The sequence below is a fragment of the Dermacentor variabilis genome, chromosome 5 (assembly GCF_050947875.1).
Source record: "Dermacentor variabilis isolate Ectoservices chromosome 5, ASM5094787v1, whole genome shotgun sequence".
Taxonomy (NCBI): Eukaryota; Metazoa; Arthropoda; class Arachnida; order Ixodida; family Ixodidae; genus Dermacentor; species Dermacentor variabilis.
The window spans coordinates 205,577,668-205,603,158 of NC_134572.1; the positions used below are offsets into that span (position 1 = coordinate 205,577,668).

General features: G+C 44.2%; 1 protein-coding gene across 4 annotated transcripts in view; it reads left to right on the forward strand.

The window, feature by feature from the left end:
• The window catches only part of LOC142583463 (NADH dehydrogenase [ubiquinone] 1 alpha subcomplex assembly factor 8-like), a 418,166-nt gene that overhangs the window by 151,722 nt on the left and 240,953 nt on the right, over positions 1-25,491 (forward strand). For 2 of the 4 annotated variants that reach the window (XR_012828638.1, XM_075693947.1), the window contains one exon: positions 20,651-20,731. The exons of the other annotated variants lie outside the window; for them this stretch is intronic. Coding sequence is in view for 1 of the 2 variants with exons in the window: in XM_075693947.1 (XP_075550062.1) it covers positions 20,651-20,674 (24 nt within the window). In the remaining variant the exon portion in view is untranslated. Of the gene's footprint in view, positions 1-20,650; positions 20,732-25,491 lie in introns of those variants that run through there. 4 annotated transcript variants of the gene reach the window in all.

The window sequence follows — 25,491 nt, forward strand, 5'->3', positions numbered from 1 at the left end:
AAGCCTTGTCTTTACGGCGTGAGCTTGTCTCGCCAGACTTTCGCTGAGAACTCATTCTTCAAGGTGACGCCAGCAACTATGGTCTAGGTGTCGTTCTTGCCCAACTCAATGAAAACGGTGAAGAGCATCCCCTGCTGTAACTCAGTCGAAAACTGACACCCCGAGAAGATGCGTTCAGTACTTCCGAGAAATAGTATTTGTCCTGCTATGCCTTCAGCAGACCACATGCTGTTTGTGACGCGCAAGAGCAGAATGCGAGAACTACGCTGAAAAGATAGATAGATAGATGAAAAGATAGGCGCCGGACCTGCGTATTAAAACTGGCGCTCATTTTGTGCATGCAGGATCTGGTGAGAGAAGACTTAAGGCACGACATGGCAATTCCGGTTTTTAATACTTTGGAATGCTTGGATTGAAAGTTTGGCAACCGCTTCGAAGATCTTGGGGAGCACTGCCAACAAACGTGATTTTATTCGAGGGCCAAGGAAATGTCAAGAAACTGAATTACGCGTCGCTAAGGAAATTCCTTGGTAGACTTTAATCCTCCTCCATAAAGTTGAAATTGCTTACTTACTGAGGTAGCAGCGGTATCGAATTCTTCCCTATTGCAGAAAATCAGGTAATCATCAACGTAACGAAATATCTTGATAACGCTATCACCTATGGCGTTCTCTAAGCAGCTGTCAACCTTACTCAGCTAAATATTGCTAAAAATAGGGGCAACTTTTGAGCCAATACAAATGCCTGATTTCTGAAGAAAAACGCCATCTCTCCACCCAATCAGCGTCGACTTCAGGTACAATGAAAGAATTTCTAGAAAAGCTGCCGTGGAAACACCGCATCTGTCAATAAAAGCCGACTCTTGCACTTGTTCTTTAATGCACTCATTTACGGAATTGAGCAATCCGTCATGCGGCAAGTTTTGTCGATGATTTTGTGTCTTCTTTCTTTTTTCGCTTCAGTGCTCCCTTCAGTTCAGTTGATATTGGGCGTTCGTGTTGTCCACTTGTCTACTCTTGCGTCCTGTCTGCACGCCTAACCTCTTTTTTGAATAATGAATCCTTACCAACTAGCTCAGCTTTCTGTCATTCTAAGCTTGAATTTCTATGCTTATGTTTTAGAAAACACAGCTTACGGAAGGCAGCAGAACATATGTTGTCTAAGTGTAGATTCCAAGACAAGTCATTAGTTATTGTTATGCTGAGATATTTGTAGTTGGTTAGTTGATGTAGTGATGTTGAGCCAAGGTTATACGTAAAGTCACGAGGTGTCTTTGTACGAGTTACGCAAAGATAAACAGTCTTTTGTGCATTTAGAGCCATACCGTGTTCATGACACCAATTTAATAGGTAGTAAGACTTAAACGCCAATTCTGTTAATCGTTAGTACAAGCAACTTGACGAAAGAGCACGTGATCATCCGCGAACAGTCTGAATTGAGCTCCTGGTAGTACTGCGTTAACAATGTCATTTATATCAATTAAAAACAACAGTGGCCCCAGAACATTGCCCCTGGGCACGTCTGCTGTTACTGGAAGAAGGCTGGAAGTGTTCCCATCAACTGAAACAAACTGGTCATGGTCTGTCAAGTAGTCTTCAATCTATGCAATAAGTATATCTGGCAGATTTATGTCCTTACGTTTCGTAATTAGATTGTGATGAATAACTTTGTGTAATACCTTGCTAACATGAAGGAATATGACCTACATTTGACCATTCTTATCCAGAGTTTCTGCAAATGAATGAATCATTGTGACTAACTGAGTTACGGTTGAATAACCCTTTCTAAAGCCATGTTGAAAGTTAGTATAGAGTTTTGTTCAAGAAATTCCGCAATGCGTTTAGCTATTACATGTTCAAGCATTTTAGAAGTTAGTGATGTTAATGACATAGGACGGTAATTTTCTAAGAGTAAATGGTTGCCTTTCTTAAAGATGGGAACAACACCAGCCTTCTTCCAATCACTAGGTAGTTTTGCAGTTAATAGTGAAAATCAAAACAGCACAATCACAAAATGAGTGATGATTTCTGCATAACAGCGAAGAAATACATTAGGAATGTTGTCTGGACCACAAGATGATTTTGTCTTCAAGTTCAGAAGTATTGAAGCTACACCAGGGTATGATATGAAGTCGACGTCAGTGGGTCGAAACGTTCTTTTTATGAGGTGTAATAAGACTTGTCTTACCAAAGGCGCCATGAAAAAAGAAGTAAAGTGCTCCGCAATGACTTTTACATCTGTAACTGTTTTTCCAATAACTATGACCTGTGATACTTGCCTCTGAGAGTCGTTTCGTTTGCATGTATGTATGTTTCGTTTGAAATTTGCACCGAGGACACTAGGAAAACTTATTTAAGTCCACGTTAATCATGTTGTAAAAAATAAGCAAACTGACGGGCTGTGGCCAGATCGTAAGTACCTTTGGCCCTGATTGCGGCTGTCAGCGAGCTAGGCCTACCGTCTCGTTCGGAAGTGGCACGACATGTAGCAGTTGCATCGTATGGTGCCACCGGTCAAGGGATGTGACATGTACGCCGTGTACTCTCGATACCTGTGTTTACTCTTCGGTACGCGTTATGGCACCTCCCCGCAATATACGTACCGTTGCTGAGGAAGCGTTGCGTGTCTGCAACCAGGAAACGGCAGGCTCAGCAGACTGTTGTGCAGAGAGCGGCACAAGCCACAGCTCGCCGTTGGCGTCATGCGGACATATCAGTTTGTTCTGGTCAGAACTACACAAAGAGACTTTGCCGCGAAGACCCTCTAGTGTGCGGTAATGGTATATTTAATGGAAACGTTAATTATATATAACGCAATTTTTCGTTTACTTCTTTTAAACGTCCCTGGTGGTGCTTATTCTCGCGCATGCGTAAGGTTTGAACTTTTTTTCGCTTTTTCCTGAAGTAGATCAGTTAGTGAGTGCTTGTGCTGTTCTCGTTTTAGTGCGTGTTTTGTAACCTTCTTTTTAAATTGCATTTACCTCTGAATACTTTTCCCCGGCCTAACACTCTGGAACACTCAAACATCAGAGTCGATCCACATTGCCTTATATGAATATAACTCGAAGTAGCACGAAACAGGCGAGGGCAGGAACCGGAAACAAACAACTGGACAAGCGCTGATCCGTTAATTGATCACCGTCCTGTCGCTGATCAACTAACGAGTGCGTATGGTCAGCGCTTGTCCTGTTGTGCGGTCCTCGCCTTCTTCGCGCTGCTTCGAGTTATGCTCAACATGGACCAGCCCGCCCAAATTTTTGTTGCTGCTTACATGCCTCGACAAGTGCACACTCTCGGTTGTCGATAGGGAGGCTGTATGTTCTCTCCTGAGATAACCGATACATCGGCCACTTTGGGTGATGTATAGCGTTTTGCATGACAAGGGCTCACGGCAGTGTGGTCGATACCATAGAGTTTCATACAAGAATTACTAGAGGAAAGTCTCGCGCTAGTGCCTGCGGGAGCTGCAATGGGAATTATGGCAAGTACATTACCCAGAACCTGTACCAGAGGACTGTCAAGTTGTCATTGTCAAGCTGTCATTTATGACAGCTTTTACTGCTGGCCTCCAGTGTCGTGTACCCTACATGTGACACAAATAAAGGCATTATTATTATTATTATTATTATTATTATTATTATTATTATTATTATTATTATTATTATTATTATTATTATTATTATTATTATATAATCACCGAAGACGGCACAGTCCTCCGGCACAACCGGCAGCATTTCTGCCTCATTCAACGCTCCTGCATCCGCGCAGCAGCACCAAGAACCTGTATTCAGAAGGTCAACCCGAGAACGAAGGCCACCGCAGAGACTTCGCTGTGATCGAAACTTTGTGCACCCGCCGTGGTTGCTCAGTGGCTATGGTGTTAGGCTGCCGAGGACGGGGTCGCTGGATCGAATCCCAGTCACTGCGGCCGCATTTCGATGGGGGCGAAATGCGAAAACACCCGTGTACGTAGATTTAGGTGCACGTTAAAGAACCCCAGGTGGTCGAAATTTCCGGAGTCCTCCACTACGGCGTGCCTCATAATCAGAAAGCGGTTTTGGCACGTAAAACCCCATAATTTAATTTTTTAAGCTTTGTGCGGGTTCCCCAAATTTCATTCTGAACGTTCAGTTCTATCAATGTTCTTTATTTTGTTTCTTTTTCGAACAAAAGGGGATTTATCGTATCCCTTTATCGTCTCTGGCGCAGCGCGAGCTTCGCATTTGCGGCACATGTGACGTGACCGATATCTGTGTCACACATGCAACTTGGCGGTGAGGCAACGCATCTTGTCCCAATTTAGTGTATATATTCACGGCTGTTCAACAAACGGGGATTCACTTCTTCTCCCCTTTCTTGGAGCCTCGGGTGATGTCTCGTCTGCGGCGCACCAAAATACAGGGGCCTGCATCAAGTTCTGGGCTACCAAATCGAGGATGAGAGGTACCTTCCGCAGCGTACCCCACACGATATCAGAGAAAAGCTACACGTAAGTACCATACCCAGAAAAATGTGTCCCGAGAACGACAGGGAACGGAGACAGGCGAGAGTACAAGACATCAAGCAAACACTCGAATGCACCAGCAACAAAGAAAATGTGAGGTACACAAACGCGGTTGCATACACAACAAATGACTGATTCGCAATTAGTGTGATCGACGAGAAGGGCGAAGAACTTGCAGCCACGTCCATACGTGCCATGGACTCCTGCACAGCGGAAGAGCTGGGCATAGCCCTGGCTATCGCAACATGCAAGACCCTAGTTATCGTGCTGACGCATTCGCAAGTAGCGCACAGGAGGTATATGGATGGGAGGACCGGAAAAGCAGCAATTCAGCTCTTAAGAAACACCGATATAGAAGAAGTAAACATCCTCTGTATGCCAGGACACGAATCTCTCGCGGGAAACCGGGCGGCGTCCGCCGCGGCTCGAGATCATGCACGCCATCTCCGACACGCAGTGAACACGGACCAACGGCTGTCACAAAGAGGATGAACGGATATCCAAGTACTCCGAGATCTTGGCACACTAAAGGAAGCAGAGGAGTTGCTACCGGCCCGCACATAAGAGGAATAAGGAACAAGCGGTGACCTCGAGAAGACTCCAGGCTGGAACCTACCCGTATACACTGTAAAAAAATTTGCCTTACTTTACAGAAAATTTGCTGGTAATTTGTGACCGAACTCTTCCGTAAATTAAGAACGATCATTTCCGTAGAACGGACAACTGTAAAAGAGAGACCGTAATACAAGATACAAGTGATTCTGTATCTAGAAAACGGAAGACTCCGTATTCTGAATCTGTACTATAACCGCTAAAGTACGGTGCTTCTCGTATTCAGAAAACGGAACACACTGGTATGCTGAATTAGTACTATAACCGTTAAAATACAGGCGCTTGCCGTATTCAGAAAACGAAAGATTCCGTATGCTAAATCTGTACTATATCCGTTAAAGTACAGGTGCTTCCCGTATTTCCCCTTGCAGAGCATATCCATTGTTCGGAGAATTCGCCATCGAGGACAAAATTGCCTAGGACGTGCGAGAGTCGACCGAATTTCATGGTGCACTATTTGCTGGGATCAGCCGTGCTACCATCTGCATTCAGAATGTGTATACGTGACCCACTGTTTTCAGCGGTCTTGAACAGAAATGCAATTTGGTCAACGCTCGCACTTCCAGGGTACTTTTCTGCACGATAGTACATCTCCTTTAATGCAAATGTAATGAAGGCAGCTCATAGCCAAAGCAGCAGGTCACCATTCAGAAAATTGTCTTGTCAACACACTGACATGGCTGCAGAGATAAAACACTTTGCACTTTGTGATATGAATGCACTGCATAGCATATATACAAAAATGTGCAACATTTCAGTCCTCAAGTTCTTAGATCACAGAGGCAACTTTATTTTCTTCAATCACTCGTCTTGCACTTCTTCCTGGTGAAAGTTGTTCTTGACCCCAAACGCTTGCAAGGATAAACTTGCTGCTGTTAGAAGAAACAAATAGTATTCGTGAATATCCATCCTAAAGAAAGCGGCAAAAAAGTATAATCACAGAACACGACAAAGCAGTAACTTCTGTGTTAGAAAAACATGTAAGTAGACCAACATTGTTGGAACAAGGGATGTTGCTGTAGCCAACATTTCGACATAGGTGCTTGTCATTAGGGTAGCAAATGTTTTCCTTGGCTGTGTTGTTTTGGATTGTGCATAGCTCACTGGCCCCTAGTCTCATTGGGGGAGAAGAAATTGGTGCATATAGTAGGTCAAGAGAAGCCAAAGTGTTAAAATAAAGGAAGGAAGGGTGTGCTTAGCAGTGGCGATTGTGATGGAGTGGGTATGAGCACTGCTGTCAGTACTTGCTAAGAGTAGGGGGGACCAAAACAGAAAACGATGTACACATTTAAGCAGTCATTAATCCAGTAGACCTAATTTTCCCAGAAGAGAATATAGGTATCAAGATAAACAGTTTGCACTTTTGGAAAAGGGAAACGAAGAATTAAGGAAAATAAATTTTATATCACGATGCATCTGGTTAAGATCACTGTAAATGGTAAATGAAGGCACATTATGAATATGGATTTTGTTGAAAGCCGACGAAGAAAAGATATATTAACCAAATAATAAAAAATAGGGACTTTAAATTAAACTGGGCATGACCATAAAACAGTAAATAACAGCCTGTAGAAAAAAATGGGATGGACAATATGATAACCAGGTGCAAGACTGCAAAACGCCGAGCGCTGTTTATATTCCTGCTGCTGTTGACGGCTTCAAGTTTGTCTTCCTGTGGAACCTTTGTCCTACTTGAACAAGGAAATGGGTCATTTTTTAAACAAGTCAGTTCAAATGCGGTTGAAAGATTCAGCATTATTACAATGAAAGAAAATATTATGGACAGTTTTCCTGGGTGTGCTTTCATTCACCAGTTATTTCCACTGGTGTAAGCTCAAAATTTAATGGTCTAAATGGACCTTAGCTCCTGGCAAACCATTAGCTCTTCTTTTTTTCAACACAGTGCCTGCACATTATTGTGTTGGCAGGAGCGCTAGCGATCTACATTATACTTGTTGCCACAACCAAGGTGAAACTTGGTAACAGTGAGTGAAAAAAAACAGCATTCCAGAATAGTGATTCAAGTTGTCTGCAAAAGTTGCTTAAGTTATTGTACACCCCCCAACACACCACAGACATAATTATACACCACACTGACTCTCATGGTTTCAACCATGCTATTATAACACTAGACATCATGTGAGGAGAATTAGGCGATAAGAGGGCACAATTCTTTTTGTTATGACATCAAATGTGCTTTACATTAATGCTACATTCCAACTAACAAAGGAGCAGCCGGTTTGTGAGATAGTGACCAATGCATACGAAAGCTAATGATATCCTGTGCAGCAGAATGTTGCCGATGAGGTGTTATGTGCACAAGTGCACTCTTTCACACAAGATGACATCCTGCAGTCAAACCTTGTGCAAACATTAGAGCTTGAAAAACACCACAGTGGAAAGCAGAGTGCTAAATTTGTTGAAGATTACTAAAAATTATTCGATTATTCATTATCCTTACTGTTCGTTAAAGATTCACAGATTGTTCCCTACGGGTGCTGTAAACAGGGACCCTGCTGTTACAGTCGTAGCAACAATGATCTGTGGCACAGACAAGAAGAAATGCTCATGAGGTTTATGCAAGAGTGTACCCTACAAATTACACCCCATTTCACATTCCAATGTGGTAGAAGAGGAAGACGAAAAAAACTATTTTCTGGTGGAGGATGCATACCCCAGAATAGAAGAAACAAGAGTACCCTAACCATTGCTGCTGCCAATGCCTGTGCACTAGCAGTTACATATAATATGGCAGTTACAATTGTTTTTCCACAAGCACTGCAAGCTGCTGCCACTTTACCAGTACACAGTTGTAATAAATTTAGGGCAACTTAAAGCTTTCTAATGGATTTATCTCATATGACACAAGTGGAATGCAATATTCTGCAAATAAGTGAAGCGCGATGTGCCATCCCATATAATGAAACACCTTTGAAGAATCTGAATCACCACCTTCACTCTTAGGCAAAGTTACACCCTTCGGAGTGCCCCTTCTGCCACACAACAATAATCGTCATCTGCCTTGATGCGTTTCCTTTCTTGAAAACGCCACGCCCGCTACTTTGCTGTCGGGAATACTATCATGCTGATAACGCGCATGCCGTTCGTTACTGGAAAGTACAGGGCTCGCAGCGTTAAAAAAAGAAGAGGCATCAAGGCAGATGACGATTATCGCTGTGTGGCAGAAGGGGCACTCCAAAGGGTGTAACTTTGCCTAAGAGTGTGGGCAGTGACGAGGTAAAAGAGTGTGTTCTGTGTAAAGTAGTGCACCTGTATAACCTAAAGCTGTGGAGAATGCATTTAGTATCAGCTGTGAAGGTTTCTAATTTTAATTGCACACAGTAAAAACCTGCATGCAGTTTTGCAAAAACGCAAACCCCCTACCTTTTTTGTTGTTCAAAGGTAACGACACGTAGGGCCATAACATGTACAGTATGGGTTTCGTTCCCAAACAATCAAAGCGAATAGCACCACCCTAAGTGTTATGTGCCTTCTGTCTCACATTTTCTGTCACAAAAATTGTTAGTGTCAAATGCTGCGATCGGCAGAGAAATGGATTTTTTGGAGCAATATGAAGTATTAAGTACTGTGATCTCAGTTCTTTCCCTGCTGTTTATGCATTATCGGGTCTTATAAAGTAAAAAAAACGAGGAATAAATACATGCGTATTTCACGTCACAACCCTCATGAGGTATTTAGTAGTCTGTATTATAAAGGATTCCAGATTTACAACGCAGGACAATTTTTATTCCACTGAAAGAATGGCATCATGGCAATGATTCTGCATTTGGTGCTATATTCATTTGTATTTACTTCAGTTGGAATGTGTGTGTATTGTCCGCGATATCGCTTGACATGTTTTTAGATTGACTGTTTTTCCCAATTTAGGCAAATTCGTATTTGCAAATAACCTTGCATGACACCAAGAACTTGCTTAGCAGGAGTATTTCTAACATTTGCAAGGTATGAGGCTCTTGAATGCATATCTAAGCCTAGGGTGCACGCTGCCCTCTAATCTCATCAGCAAGTTTCTGGAACTCACCTACAAGGTTTCTTATGATGAATGTAAAGTTGCTTGAACGGGAGAAATAGGGAATTTAAACAGGTGAATTATGCAGCATAAGAATGATGTCAGCAAGAAGCACTGTAGCTCAATGTGCATAGACTATTAAACGCAAGAATTATTTGGAATGATTTAAAATTCTGCCATTAGAACGAAATGTCTTTTTAATCTATACATAAACTCTGATTATTCACTCTACTACCACTACCTTCACCAGAAACATTCATAATCATTATCCTATCTATGCCACATCATCCTAACTAATATACAAGCCTTCATAACCTGCTTTTTTTTACTGATAATTCTCTGTGGGAAAGAGGTGCCCGTATGAAGACCATATCATACACTTATTACCCGTTTTTTTGATAAATGATAAGGGAAATACTTCACACCAAAAAATGCATTGCGCTTGAGGAAGTTCTACGTTTGAAGCTGTTGATTCTTTTTTTCCCTTTGCCATCGTTGACCCACCTGGTTAGCTTAGACAGAAAAGCTGCAGGAGAAAGGTAGGGGTGCCAGGGGACCTTTTCGCGGTCACTGGAGGAACTGCCTGTGGCCTCGGCATCTTCCTTGAGGGCCACGGCCATGTCTAAGGAACCTTGTCTCCACAGGCTGCATAAAGAAGGATAATTTATTGAACTAAGTCATTTTCTTAAAAGAACCCATTTAAGTTGTATTCGTGGCTTTGCACCACAAAAATTGACACATGACTGGCCACTCAAGACACTTTACATGTATTCGCAGGCTTATTCCTTGGAAAAAACTTTTATGTAGCACACAATGAGTAACAGTAACAAAAAAGTGTATCGGGAGGCTTTCATATTGCTCTACTTTTCATTGACACTTTTTCATTTAATTATTTGAGATATTTAGTAACTAATTAAGAATTATGTAATTAGGCAGAATGCAAAAAAATAATCTGAGTATCTCCAAGCGATGGCAAATAACATTACCTTCATTCTGTCTAGTTACATTGCATTTACATATTTCTAAATCTTGGTGCACGATAGTTAAGACACCCTGTAGATCATAAAATAATATCACAATTTTCATAATCATCTCTTGCGTGTTTTTAGTGGCTATGGCTGCTTCAAGTTATTATTTCAGTACGGTACAAGCAGTTTTGAAGTGAAATTGTTTTGCATCGAGGGCGTGTAATCTAGAAAATCAAACAAAAGGTCAAGTTGTGTTCACTATTCAGGTGTTTAACTAAGAAGCTGCAGGAAAAGGAAACAGGACACAACACCTAATAAAAAATGCGAAATTTGAAAATTTAAACTGAACAAGAAACCAGTTTTTGAAAACGCAGAAAAAAGCCACCAGCTTACGTCGAATACACCCTTGCTATGTACTCCAAGTGAAGTTGTTACCGCAATGCTTGGGCACCATATGAACGTAACAATTAACAACTTTGAGCAGAATATTAACACCACTAAATGAACTGGCCTTTGAAGATTCTTGATCTAAAATCCTCAACCACTTGTGCTGGCGTTTAATCTGTCGAGCTCAATCTGCATTCTCAAAAGCTGGCTCTCGGCCATAATTTCTCTAAATGCAACATCAGCCTAAATCTCAAGATAGTGTTGACCTGTAAATAAAGTGGATAATGCATGGCAAACATCATGAACACTCTTACATGTTAACCAGAGGGTTCACTCATGCAGCCATGAAATTGTGATGCAGACACATGATATATTGAAGCTGGTTTTGTGAAGTGTTTCATGCTTCCAAGGTTTCTTCTCCAGTTGTGAAAGCTGTCTCCACTAGCTAAATAAGCGATGAGAATAAAAAAAGAACTTCAACATGCTCACAACATGTTGGTCATTTGCAAGTAAACAGCAACCTTTTTGGGCTCCAAGGTTGCCTGGTGCAAATCTACTATGCCACAGTACTTGCGTTACCCAGTAGAAGCCACTTTAAAATACAATGTGTTCAGAGCCCTTTCCCTTTTTCTGCTTTGGAAACAGTTTACCATGTGTTCAGTAGGCGTCGAGAAAGGGGACAGAAAAAATTGTGCATCACTGATTTCTAATATGTTTTGCTGGATGCAGCACACCGCACCTGATGCAGGTGAAGCCAGTGGAAATGCGGTGTTATGCAGTCGCTTGTCCTGGATGCAGGGCATATGGTGGACTAACTACTGCGTGCGATCAGATAATATTGCTGCCGAAAAACTTTTCTTTGTGGTTTTTCACATTTTAGGAGGTCTCTACATGTCTGGTATGCGTTTTTATGACAATCTGAACCCGTATACGATAGTGTTCTATTACATCAAGTTTTTTCTCATTTACCAGTGTTTCCATTGGACGCCACTTATGTTAGCGACACTGTAGACACTGCAATGAAAAAATTCTGGACACCTTAAAACACTGCTTGGGTAGCTTATGGCACATCAGGCAGGCATGTTAGGGGAAGAAATGCCACGCACCCGTGAAAACAAAGTGCTGCTGCAAAGCTGTGAAGCACCAACTTCCGGGACAAGGTTGGCTTCACTCGAGGGCGCTTGATGTGCTGTCCATCGCCTGTAGTAGAGATCAGTGGTGTGAACCCTTTTATACTGGCTTTCTTTTCCGGTCGGAACCTTGGCAACAGCTTCCGCCATCCTTTTTTGAACTTGCAACATGTGCAGAGAAAGTCACATCACTGTGCGTTGATTGTATGGCTTTATTGTTCTACATATTCCATCAAATCATTAAAAAAATCAGTTCGCACATTTTTACTACTGTATATAGACAGTCTAGTTGCTATACACGCGAAACATTACCATCCCTCTGACAGAATGCAACAATAGAAGCGTACACTGTAAAGCTACACTAAAATTTAAATTGATGCGACACCGTATGAGCATACAGTATGCTTACTGCATGCTCAAGCCCTGTGTCAAGTAAAAGTTAATTGTCAATCATTTATGGTGTATTTCTACTTATTCTGGGTCATCAAACTGTACAATCAATGTTACAAGTTTACACATTGTTGGCTTTTGATTGCCTATGTGATCCGTTTCCTACTTACACATGCAGTAGTCCCACTGTAGTAAGGAAAAAGAGTTAGAAAAGGAAATGCCATGATAATCTTCCACATTTGCTGAGGGCAGGAGCAATGGCCAATACCATGTGGTTGAAGCAACATAAATACTCAGTTTTCACACAGCTTAATTGTTCAGCAAGTAATAAAGAGGTGCGCTGTGCGCCTCTGCATGACCAATAAAAATCTTGACTTCTTGACACTGCACCAAGGCTGCTGCTTGGTACTGTTCGGCAGTTCGGCTTTGGTTTTCTGATATACAGAACTGTTTAGGTACCAGTAGTTTACTTTGCAATAAAATGGAACTTGGAGCATTGGTCATTTGCACATAAATAATGCAACAGCAAATATAACACAAGGATAGGAATATGGGTCTCAGAAAAAGTACACACACATTATGATTATAATGTGATGTGATGCCACAATGAAACAGAAAGCAACGCATAGAAGTGGGCGGCACTTCCATGGCACCAAGGTTATTGGACAGACAGTACTTCAGAAGTGCCCGCAACACAGTCAAAAAAGGCAAAGCCGCATTTCCTTGCGTTCAACACAATGTGTTGGCGGGCTAGTTGGTGCGAATCCATAAATACTTTGTTAAGCGCAAAACAATGGACACAAGAAAGACGACAGCACAAGGCGCTACTCTCAACTGATATCACCTTATTGCGTCACTCCTTTATAGAAAGCAGAATCAGAAGAACATGCGCAGTGAGCACCATATGCAGGAACCACCAACAACCGATCAGAAGAGCGCACTCATGCGACGGAATCCAAAAATCCATATTGAGCCCTGCACAAGGTTAAAGAAGGCACACTAATGCACTGTAACCCCAATGACTGTATGAAGAAAGCTTCCGATAACTCTCGGGCGGTGGTATCACAGCACTTTTTCAAAATCGTAGTATCACGAAACATGGCTTTGCACTTCCATATTTTACTATGTTGAGCCAAATGGGAACCTGTGCCTGTTGGTATGGATCGCTTATGTTCGCAATGTTTCGTGATACTACAATATTGAAAAAGAGCCGTGATACCACCGCCAGAGAGTTATCGGAAGCTTTCTTCATGCAGTCATTGGGGTCACAGTGCATTAGTGTGCTTTCTTTAACCTTTTACAGTGCTCAATATGGTTTCTTTTGGATTCTGTCGCATGAGTGTGCTCTTGTGATCAGATGTTGGTGGTTCCTGCATACGGTGTTCACAGCGCATGTTCTTCTAGGTTCTGCTGTCTACAAAGGAGGGACGCAATAAAGTGATGTCAATTGAGAGTAGCGCCTTCTTCTGACATCTTTGTTGTGTCCGTTGTTTTGCGCTAAAAAAAACAATTATGTATTTCTTGTGTGTGTTTGAAGACAGCTCCACACGCAGTAGCGATTCCAGTACAGCTGCCCAGTGGTTTAGCTCGCTGCAGTTTCAAGTGCCACAAAATATAAGGAGAGAAAACTGCATTATAGTCTTGTTGCAAACAAGAATATAACGTGAAGTGCATTCCAAGGCCAGAAACTATATAAAAAATTTCATGATGCACCAATGTGCAGGGTTTTATAGCAAAGTCAAATACGTTTAGTGTAAATATCACACTATGATGGTACACAATGGTGGTAATCTGTAATGATATAAAAGGTGCCTTAATGTTACAACAAAAGTTGACATTACTTAATAATAGCCCTGTAAAATTTAGCATGCAGGGGCACCACTTGGTTAAACAATAGTGATGTAATGTCTATGTATACAAGTGTTACCCATGCATTTTTGCTATTGTCCAAATGGCATAAATGAATGGGTAATACTTGTATACATAGATATTACATCACTATTGTTTAACCAAGTGGGTAAACTATGTCTGCCTCATACAAGATTAGAATTAAACCATAAATTATATATAGTCACCCTAACAGTAACCCCTCATTTGAACTTCACAGTAAGTAGACGCCTGTTGATGCCAGCCTCCCCCAATGTTAAACTGCGCTGCATGCTTTACAGAGAAATTATAGTGGTATCACTTAACTCTGAAGCTATCAGGACTGCAGCATTGTAGAAGACATCTACAAATGTCCCATTTCATGTAGAACAGCCCGAGTTGCTTTCACATCTTACCAAGTGATAATTAAGATTACTTCTCCTTTTTAGCATTATTGCCTGCTAGACCAGAATCCAATGTCATCAATTTATTTATTTATTTATTTATTTATTTGAGTACCCTAAGGGCCCGTTAGGGCATTACATGGGGGGGGGGGGACGGAAAAGTTCAAGCATGAGTGAAATCTGTACAATGTAAATATATGAAGGCATTAGGAACCACAAAAAACATCTAGCAGAAGCAAACAAAAAAGAAAGAAAAGAAGAAAGAAAGAAAGAAAGAAAGAAAGAAAGAAAGAAAGAAAGAAAGAAAAGGGTAATGAAGTTTATACAATGTTTAGTAGCGTGAAGCACGCATAAGAACCTAAAATGTAATGCAAACAATCAGTACCCATCAGAACACGAGTTTAAGGATACAATCGAATAATGATTTAGGTAAACAGCCTACACAGATACATATCAGATGAAACGGAATGAATTTTATACAATGCCAAGCACTTGAACGCACTGTTTAAGTAAATATTCAAGGAAATGTGGGTTCGGACAGGTTGACACACTCTAAAAAGGTTAGCAGTGCTGCATGAAATGATGATTCCGTAAGCGAGACAATGTTTGCAGGTAGCGAGTTCCATTCGGCAATAGATAAATCTAGAGGCGAATTTTGAGAAGCGTTAGTCCTGGCAAATATAGGTTTTTCTTTATGAACATGGTCTGTGCCTCAAATATATTACTCCAAAGAACCTAATTTGGCTTATAGATTAACACCTTCACACACTGCCACAGCTGCACTCTGTCATATGCGTTGCAATCATAAAGGAGTGCTTGTACACCAGCACTCCAATGTCACTAACAGTGATCACCTACACATCTAAATAGATGGTCATGATTCAGGTAGCAAATAGCCAAGAGAAAAAAAAATCCACTCACTTTGAGAGCTACAATACTGCGATAACTTGAGAGAGATGGACCCATTGCAGGCAGCAGACCTCTTCTCAGCTCGAGCAGAACAACAGCAACTTGCCTTTCAGTAGAAGAAAAGGATTGATTAGTAATGATAAGTTACCTTGTTTTTGCTGAGTATCAATACAATCTGACTTTCATGCATATCCACTCTCCGCTTTAATAATACAACTGAATTATTCGTAAAATAAAAGAGTCTATGATGATACCATTCGCTTCTCTTGTATGTCCAAATTTTTTCGCACTGATTTTTTCGCAAAATTTTTCGCACTACTTGCTTACCGACACGAATGCCTTGACTGCCCAGACATCATTCGAAGCAGCACGTCTTGCTGCACTGCAAAAAGTTGCACCACGGAAACACAGCAGAGCAGCCAGAGCAAAGAACTTTTTTTTTCTGGTCACAATTAAAAACGAGCACCCAAGCAAGAAAGTAACGATCACAGGTAGTGAGCCACTGCTATTGCCTCGAACGTTTATTTCCGTATTCTAACAGAAGTTCTTGTATCGGATACAGTATGCTCTCAAGCCAATACAAGCGTCAATACAAGTGCGCAACTGAACGCAGTTTTATTCTGCGCTTTTAACGCGAGTGAGCAAAAGGTTAGAAGTACCTCACGGAAATTGCGATCGAGCCGATCGCACTACCACTGGAATCGATCTGAAAAGATAGGGTGATCCCTTTCCCCGTTCATGCGTCATTTTTGCCCTAAGACGTTGCATAGTGGTCTTTTGAAACAATATTTCTGTTCGTTGAGAGCAAGCAGGCTATCCGTGTCCAGCGCATACGTGCACCCAAACACAGGACAACTTCTTCGATGCCGCAGCGTGCAGAGTTTTGTACACGAAGTGAAAGACATCCAGCGCAAATATCACCGCGCGATGACGGCAAATGCCGAGCGCACAAACGTACACCACACAGCGACAAATTCGGAACTTTGCCAATTCGAACGTGCCGAGACCCAAGCAGCGTAACCATCCATCGTTTCTGTTCTTCGCTCCCGATGCGTCAATCTCTCTTCCTTGCGGTCTTGCTCCACTCTTGAGTACAAATCAAGAGATATTTACGGCGAATTAACAACTTTTACAACACGACACAAAAATTGCCGGCCGACTACACATGTGCAGCTCTGTCTGCCACTCTTAATGGACGCGCAGCGCGCGCTGCCCCCTGGTGCCGCACTCTGTGAGCGCGGAGAACAGAACAGAATCGGTTTCGTTTACTGGAACTGGAACTGCAAAATAATTGCTTGACAATTAATTGAATTCTAAAAGAGGAAAACGCTCTCTCTCCCCCAAGTTAGTGCGTTTTATACAAACGGAGAGAGAATGCAAGAAGCAGAAAGGCAGGGAGGTCAACCAAACCGTTCGCTACTGGGGATAGCAAACTCCTGTGCGGCAATGAAGTGCAAAGCAGTGCACTGCGATGCGTCCATAAGCTCTAGTGTATTGATAATTTGGGCTGGTTGGTGCATGTAATGAGTTGTGTCATAACATTTACCCATGTATAAAGCACATGGAACTAATGGTGTTGCATTCTAGGTTGAAAAGTAATAAAGCTTGAATCGTTACATCTCGGCACTGGGCATTCTTTTCCGTCTTTTTTTTATTCTTCTTTTGGACAGTACACACAGTACTAGCACGGTAATAGGCCCTTCATCTTCACTCACCTTCCAGTAGTTTGCACACATGTCGGTGCATGTTCGTGTTCTTTATTCTGCCGTACAACAATGAGCGCGCTTACCGGTCTTGTTTCAAGATGAAGCGCCAAATGTTTGCGATTACATCTTACCGCAAGAATTAACACATGAACAGTAAAGATTGTGCGTTGTCGGTTTGTCTCAATGAATGGGCGGTTATTGTCAGAGACGAGATATTTTGTAAATATTATGGGAATGAATTAAACCAACTACATTGCTGTTCAGCAATGCCCTTTCACACTTGGGTGAATTGCTTGCCGCATTCGAAAATTTCATCCGACTGTTGTACTTGGACCTATAGGTCGCCAGTGTCCTTCGAGACCATTTGTTGCTAAATGTGCAGTTACGATCATTATACCACTCCCTGCGTTTCGGTACTGATTTATAGTGCGTACAATTTTTGGCGTAGAGCACCAATGTCATTCCTAGTGCACCAGCACCTGAGTGCCGCAAGCTTGTTTACGTATGCACGTATGCCCACGGTAGGGCGGCTAGAAGGGGAGGTGTGAATAGCGGCGGCGCTTTCCTTCGGGCGCGCGAGACCCCCACTAGCCCCTAGCACCCTGAGCCGCTTCACGAAATGTGCACAGACAAAACGCGTTTGAATCTCGATTCAGTGTTAACTGGACCCGTAAAATTTCACAGGAGTAATGATGTGGGCTGACAACATCGTTTTCATGATTAGATTCATTCTTTGACGCTCGCAGAAAGCGCGCGATACTCGAAACGGGCTCACTTTCACTTGGGTGCTAGAGATGCAGCCGACGCGAGGCTGGCAATGTTCATTTCGGCTGCCTGCTTCCCGCGCCTCGGTCAACAGCGCCGCCCCGCGGCATCGGTGCGCTGTGGGGTCACGTTTCCGCCGCCGGTATTCACACCTCCCCTTCTAGCCACCCTACCCACGGCTCTTCGGTCACTTACACATGTATGCTGTATTATGAACTGCAAAGCGCTTAATTTGAGAACATTGCGAGAACGCACATGTATTTGCGCATATGATCAGCGTTACAAGGCCCATATGCGCGGCAAACTACGACCAGAATAGAAGATGCGTATATATGTATTTATACAATCTGTTGTTGCGGCTTTTGGTAGAAGGCTAGCTCTCACATTTTGTACGCATCTTCATAATCCGTGCAGTTTGCGTGTTCAATAAAATATTGTTAGCTGAAACTTTGTGAGTACGAGCGCTCATTCAGACAGCTTAAATTTTCTCACAAATAATACGGATGTTCGATAAACAAAAATGCGGAATTCTGTCTGTTTCGTCCAAAACAGTGTATAGCCGTTATATGATTACAGTGAAAATGTCCGTAAAGCTTAAAACGGAAAGCACTTTCCGCATATTAACGGCAGATTTTGCCGTATTTTTGAAATATGACATATTTTCCGTATTTTTACCTGAAGTTCTCCGTATAATGACAGAAATCCTCCGTTTAATGACGGAAATTTTTTGCAGTGTAGAACACTCTTGCACGTCATGTATGCGGAAACTTACGGGTAGTACTGCAAGTTCTGCCCGCCGGACACGCCCAACACCCTGCACCACATGATGATGAGGTGCAGGAATGATCCAAACGTACCACCATCATCACCACCACCAGGCGATAACGAGCAGGAAGAAGCGAAACCAGAAGAATCGAAAGACGACTGGTAGGCTCTGCTGGTGACGCAAGACCCCGAGAACCAGCTATGGTTGCTGTAGAGAGCGCGGGCGGCGGCAGCGAGCCATGACTACCTGGACTAAAGAGGCCTTTCGGCTCATCTCTAAGGAGCCTGATTAAACAAAAAAAAAGTTTATCTCTATTGACTATAATAGGAATCGCATGTATTTCTGGTTACGACGCACTTGTAAATCATGTCTGAAGTACTTCGAATTGCTGTTATAAATAATAATTGCGCATTTGTTCGTCATAAGTCGCATTAGTTTTGTTGCAACTCAATCTTTGCTGTATTGATATTGTTTTTAGGCTTAGTTGTGTATGTAAAGAAGTTACGCTACTCTGTTTTATTCATGGTCGTGTCCCCCCTCCCCCCCGTCGCTTCTATGTAATGTCTTGCGGGCTTTTAGGGTACTTAACTAATTAAAGGAATACGTGTTATTGTTGTTTGTCATAGAAAAAAAACAGGCACTCATATTCAGTTGATCTGCATTAAGCGAAGCATTCTTGGTGGGATTGCTTCATCAACCATTTGTGTGTGATATGAATAGTTCTTTTCGAGGTATTAATATTTGTATTAAAGAGCAGCATGTTATACGAAAAATACTTTTAGTTGCAGTTAATTTAGACAGGCTGGATATTATATTGACACGTGTGCTTATCTTTATCGGGCGACCACGTTTCCCCGCCTAACAAATGTTATCGCACAGCGCGGGACGCGCCTGCATGTATCCGAAGTTTCTGGAAAGTTATCGATGCTTCTATCCGCTGTCTATTGTCGCCGAACCTTATGTTATCTGATTTCATCGCCTGACGTGAATGGTGTAGAACTTTGTGGAAGGCACGCAGGTCACAACGATTAGTCTGGAACATTCGACGATTGATGTATAAAAGCCGACGCGCTTGACCAATAGATCAGATTTTCGATGATCGCCGACCGTGTTGGCCGCTATCGTTGTGCTATAAGTGTAGCCTGTTTTTGTGGGCACAGGTTCGCCCAATAAAAGTTAGTTTTGTCTTTCAGAGTATTGCTACTGTGTTCTTCAACGTCACCACCACGTGACAATATGCACACATTTATATGCAGCACAGCATACATGCACTATTTGCTCAAATGTTCAGTGGTGGATCCATACTGTGTTCCACTCATGTTTCTGATGCGTCGGTTCCTTCTAGTGCAACTGTGGATCGAAATGCTCTGGCTTGCTCGTGTTACGTTTCCATACGGCGATAAACACTCTTTTGAAGATGAACACGAGATAACCCGCCCCCATTCGTCAGCTCCCATGCAGAAGTCGACGCACCGTTGACGCCGACTGTTGACGCCGACTGTTGACGGGTCAACAGAAGACCTCTCTACCTGAACCTGGTAACCTGAACTAATTCATGAAATGGGCCAACGTCGTATGCTACCGTGGGAACGGCTTCAACTTCGGATTCCGAGACTGCTGCGCCCTTGCGCCTTATGGCGGTGCAACCTCGGAGGTGGAGCGCAGCGGAACGGTGCGATATCATGGGCGTGATGTTGCGACCCATTTGACGATTGTGATGGGCAGCGATAGCCACCAGATTCCCTAGTCTAGTCACCTAGGGAAGACGATGGTGTTAATAGCGGAAACTTGTGGTGCAGTGAGGGTGGTGCTGACGTGTCCTGATGTGAACTCAGACGATTAATATTCTCCTACATGGAGGGGGATTGCGTACCTGTAGCCAGTGTAAATAATGTAATATAAACACTTTTCTTTTTCATTGCAACTACCGGACGCACTCGTCGATGGGCTGGTGCATTACTGGACCAAACTCCACCTGGAGCAACACCCGCGAGAAAGGGTGTTCTTGCTGCTTGTCGAATCATGCGTCCGTGGCTTTCGGCGTTAGAAGCCAGATACGTACGAAAACGCGCCTCGAAGTGGGCAATAAGCATCCCTTTAGAATAAAACTGCAAATTCGTGCTGCTGGTACGAACAAAACATTTGTATACAATTTAGAAAGCATGCCAGCCTGTTTCTGCGCTCTAACATCGTCGTCGTTGCTCTTATTCGCAGGTGAAACGGCCAGGAATGCTGTGACATCTCGGAGCGCTTACAAAGGTCTCTGTACGGCGAAACAATAAAGCATAATTTCTGAACATTGGTTATTTGTACTCTCCAGTGTTGTTGGGCTGTCTCAGACCACCGATTTTGCTGACCAACGCAGCCAGCATGTAGGAGAAAACAGCTTTGCAACGACGAAGAAACAATAGACACGCACAGAAGCTGAGTAAAATTGCAGTATTTGTTGCGACAGCAATTATTTGACATTCCAGGTGAAATTCCGCCGTGATATTGCGTATAAGACAGTGCGATAAGATAGGGCCTCGTGCGCGATATACTGTAGGAGCAAGGGAAAGCGCGAGTGTGAGCCGAAAATGATTGTCTTTTCATGCGTGTAAAATGCGTGGCCATGTTCAAACGCTATTAAGGGAGTGTTCAGGGTTGGGTGGGTGGAGAATTGAGTGTGCGCAGATTCAGTGTGCGCAGAGGGGGGGGGGATGAGAGAGAGGCAAGCGAGCGTGCCTCTGCTCACCTGGTGAGGCTGTGGCTGCCTTTGCGTGACTGAACCCATATGCTGTCTGGGGCCTTACTTTGGAGTTGGGGTTGGAGCGTATTGCAGCAATACTGCGTGGGGTGTGCAGGTTGGGTGAGCCGACACGGCTGGTGAGTTAATGTGCGCTCTTCGCTCGCGGCGGCCAGTGTTGGAAATCGCGTGTTCTCAAGCGGGTTTAAAAGCGGTCATGAATTACCGTTTTTCTTCCTACGAGAAAGTACATCGACGCGCTCACCCACACAACGAACACCATCACTGTCCAGTGCGGCACTGCCGACCCGTCGGGCAAATGATAGCAGCTAGGGGGCTGACTTCCTCAGTTGGGTGGCGACCTTGGTCCGAAGGCTGAGCCCTTTCCCGACGAAGGCAGCAAGGCGAACATCGCACGACGCCCTGACGGCTTGCCGCGAAGATTGCTGCGTGGCGGGCACGGCGGCTCGCAGTCTTGAAAGCATGCTATACCACATAAATTCTCTTGTCCGTTCTCCAAGAAAAAAAAAATTCCCGGACAGCATTATTGGCCTCCGTTTTCCATTGTGTGGACACATGTATGCGTCGGTACATGAGGCTCCTGTAGATTTGTATCGAGCGTTGCCACTCCAATTTTAGGATCTTGCAAATCCTAATCCCATGGCCAAATGAAGGAATAAAGCCGCGTGGTGATAAGCGCGAGCGCAGCCACGAAAGGAGAAAGAAAGGGTTGTACCGTACATGCATGAAATATCACATGGTTTAATGAAGCTGGCCCAAAAAGTGTATGTGGACGTCGCATCTTCAGCTACCCAAAAGCTATGAAGCAAATGTAAGGCCAGCGATCCGGTGAGAAAGACGCGCCGAGGCTGCGCGATGAAGCATCGGCCGCCGTTTGTGCATAGGCTAAGAAAAATAATCGTATATCGCTTCCCTTTCTCGTGCGGCACATGTACATAGGGCATACAGGAAGATGCGTCAAGGACAGCCCTAGGGAACGCAAGAAAAAAATTGAACTGCAAGGTTTCGTGCATCACTTCCCTTTCTCTTGAACATGTAGTGTACATAGAGCACACAGGCAGATGCCTCAATGACAGGTTAAACGAACACAAAGAAAAAAATTATGCAAGGTATCGTATATCGCTTCCCTTTCTATTGCGGCAAAGTGTACATAGGAGACAGGCAGATGACTGAATGACACGCTAAGGGAACACAAGCAGAAAGCGAACTGCAAGGTGTCATATAACGCTTTCCGTTCTCTTGTGGCAGACTGTGTTAGCCGAGTGTACATAGAGAGTGTACATAGGGCGGACAGGCAGATGCCTCAACGGCAGGTTAAGGGAACATAAGCAAAAATGGAACTGCAAGGTGTCGTATATCGCTTCCCTTTATTATGCGGCAAAGTATACATAGGGCAGACAGACATATACCTTAAGGACGGGTTAAGGGAACACAAGGAAAAATTGATCTGCAAGGCGTGGTTTATCGGCTTCCCTTTCTCTTGCGGCAATGTGTACATAGGATGTTAAAACACGTTGGCGGGCTAGTTGGTTAGGATCCATGGTAGTGTGTATAAGCGCGACTGGACGAGGACGAAGAAAGAAACAGATGCACAGACACAGCGCTTCACTTTCAACTATATATATTGTCACGTGGTAGTGACGGTGAAGAAAGCAGCAATACGGTGGAATACAAAACTAGCTTTTGTTGGGTGAACCTGTGCCCACAAAAACAGGCTACACTTATAGTACAACGATAGCGGCGAACACAGTCGGCGATCGTCGGAAATCTGATCAGCGGGTCAAGCGCGTCGGCTTTTATAGAGCAGTCGTCGAATGTTCCCGACTACTCGTTCGGACCCGCGTGCCTTCCACAAAGTTCTACACCATTCGCGTCAGGTGATGAAATGAGATAACATAAGGTTCGGCGACAACAGACAGCGGATAGAAGCATCGATAGCTTTCCAGAAACTTCGGATACATGCAGGCGCGTCCCGCGCTGTGCGATTACATTTGTTAGGCGGCGAAACGTGGTTGCCCGATGTGGTTACACGTGTCAATACCCCCTCTTAAAAAGCATCGTCCCGATGCTACAAATATAAGAGAGCGAAACACAGAAGGACACTTATTAAACATAAAAAAAATATTTGGGGTTTTACGTGCCAAAACCACTTTCTGATTATGAGGCACGCCGTAGTGGAGGACTCCGGAAATTTTGACCACCTGGGGTTCTTTAACGTGCACCTAAATCTAAGCACACGGGTGTTTTCGCATTTCGCCCCCTCGAACTCATTAAACATAAGTAACAAAACAACGAAAAGAAGCAAAGTCCAAAGGTCAGTTACGCGAAGCCCCAAAGTTCACTAACGCTGGTATTAGGGCTTGAGTCGCACAACGTGGACTATTTCAGCTCGTGAGCGGCGCCGCTGTGATAGCGAAATGCCGTCTGGCACGACCTCATAGTCCAGTGCGCCAATACGTCGGATGATCTTGTACGGTCCGAAATAGCGACGCAAAAGCTTCTGGCTCTGTCCTCGTTGGTGTATAGGGGTCCAAACCCAAACACGGTCACCGGGCTGCTACTCGACGAAGCGTCGTCGGAGGTTGTAGTGTCGGCTGTCGGTCCTCTGCTGGTTCTTGATTCGCAGGCGGGCAAGCTGTCGGGCTTCTTCGGCGCGCTGGAGATAAGTAGCGACGTCAAGATTTTCCTCGTCAGTGACGTGCGGCAGCATGGCGTCGAGCGTCGTCGCCGGTTTCCTGCCGTAAACCAGCTTAAATGGCGTGATCTGTGTTGTTTCTTGTACCGCCGTGTTGTAAGCGAATGTTACGTACGGCACGACCGCATCCCACGTCTTGTGCTCGACGTCGACGTACATTGCTAGCATGTCGGCGAGGGTCTTGTTCAGGTGCTCCGTGAGACCATTCGTCTGCGGATGGTAGGCAGTTGTCCTCCTGTGACTTGTCTGGCTGTATTGCAGAATGGCTTACGTGAGCTCTCCTGTAAAAGCCGTTCCTCTGTCGGTGATGACGACTTCTGGACCACCATGTCGCAGCAGGATGTTCTCGACGAAAAAGTTCGCGGCTTCGGCTGCGCTGCCTTTCGGTAGAGCTTTAGTTTCAGCGAAGCGGGTGAGATAGTCCGTCGCCACGACGATCTACTTATTTCTGGATGTTGATGTCGGAAACGGTCCTAACAAGTCCATACCGATCTGCTGAAAAGGTCGGTAAGGAGGGTTGATCGGCTGTAGTAATCCCGCTGGCCTTGTCGGTGGTGTCTTGTGTCGCTGACAGTCTCGGCATGTCTTGACGCAACGGGCGACATCGGCGGTTAGGTGCGGCCAGTAATACTTTTCTTGTATCCTCGATAGCGTCCGGGAGAAGCCGAGGTGCCCAGCGGTCGGATCGTCATGTAGGGCGTGCAGTACTTCTGGACGCAGCGCCGACGGAACAACAAGAAGGTAGTTGGCGCGGACTGGTGAGAAGTTCTTCACGAGTAGGTTGTTTTGAAGCGTGAACGAAGATAATCCACGCTTAAATGCCCTAGGGACGACGTCGGTGTGCCTTTCCAAATACTCGACTAGGGCTTTTAGCTACGGGTCCCCTCGTTGTTGTTCGGCGATGTCTTCCGCGCTTATTATGCCAAGGAAGGCGTCGTCATCCTCGTCATCTTGCGGCGGCGGGTCAATGGGGGCGCGTGATAGGCAATCGGCATGTGAGTGTTTTCGTTCGGACTTGTATGTTACAGCAATGTCGTATTCTTGTAGTCTGAAGCTCCACCGTGCCAGCCGTCCTAAAGGGTCCTTTAAGTTAGCTAGCCAACATAACGCGTGATAGTCGCTGACCACTTTGAATGGCCTGCCATGTAGGTAAGGGCGAAATTTCGTTGTAGCCCAAACGATGGCGAGGCATTCTTTTCCGTTGCAGAATAATTGCCTTCCGTTTTTGACAACGACCGGCTAGCGTAAGCTATCACGTGTTCATGTCCGTATTTTCTCCGGACTAGGACGGCACCGAGGCCTAGGCTACTGGCGTCAGTGTGTATTTCGGTATCGGCGTGCTCGTCGAAGCGCGCAAGTACGGGCGGCGACTGCATGCGTCGTTTGAGTTCTTGAAATGCGTCAGCCTGCGGCGTTTCCCTCTTGAACTCGACGTCAGCTTTAGTTAGCATTGTCAGCGTCTCAGCGATGCGTGAAAAATTATTGACAAATCGCCTGTAGTAGGCACACATGCCAAGAAATTTACGCACTGCCTTCTTGTTGATGGGCTGCGGGAACTTTGCAATGGCAGCTGTCTTCTGCAGGTCGGGGCCGACTCCAGACTTGCTGATGACG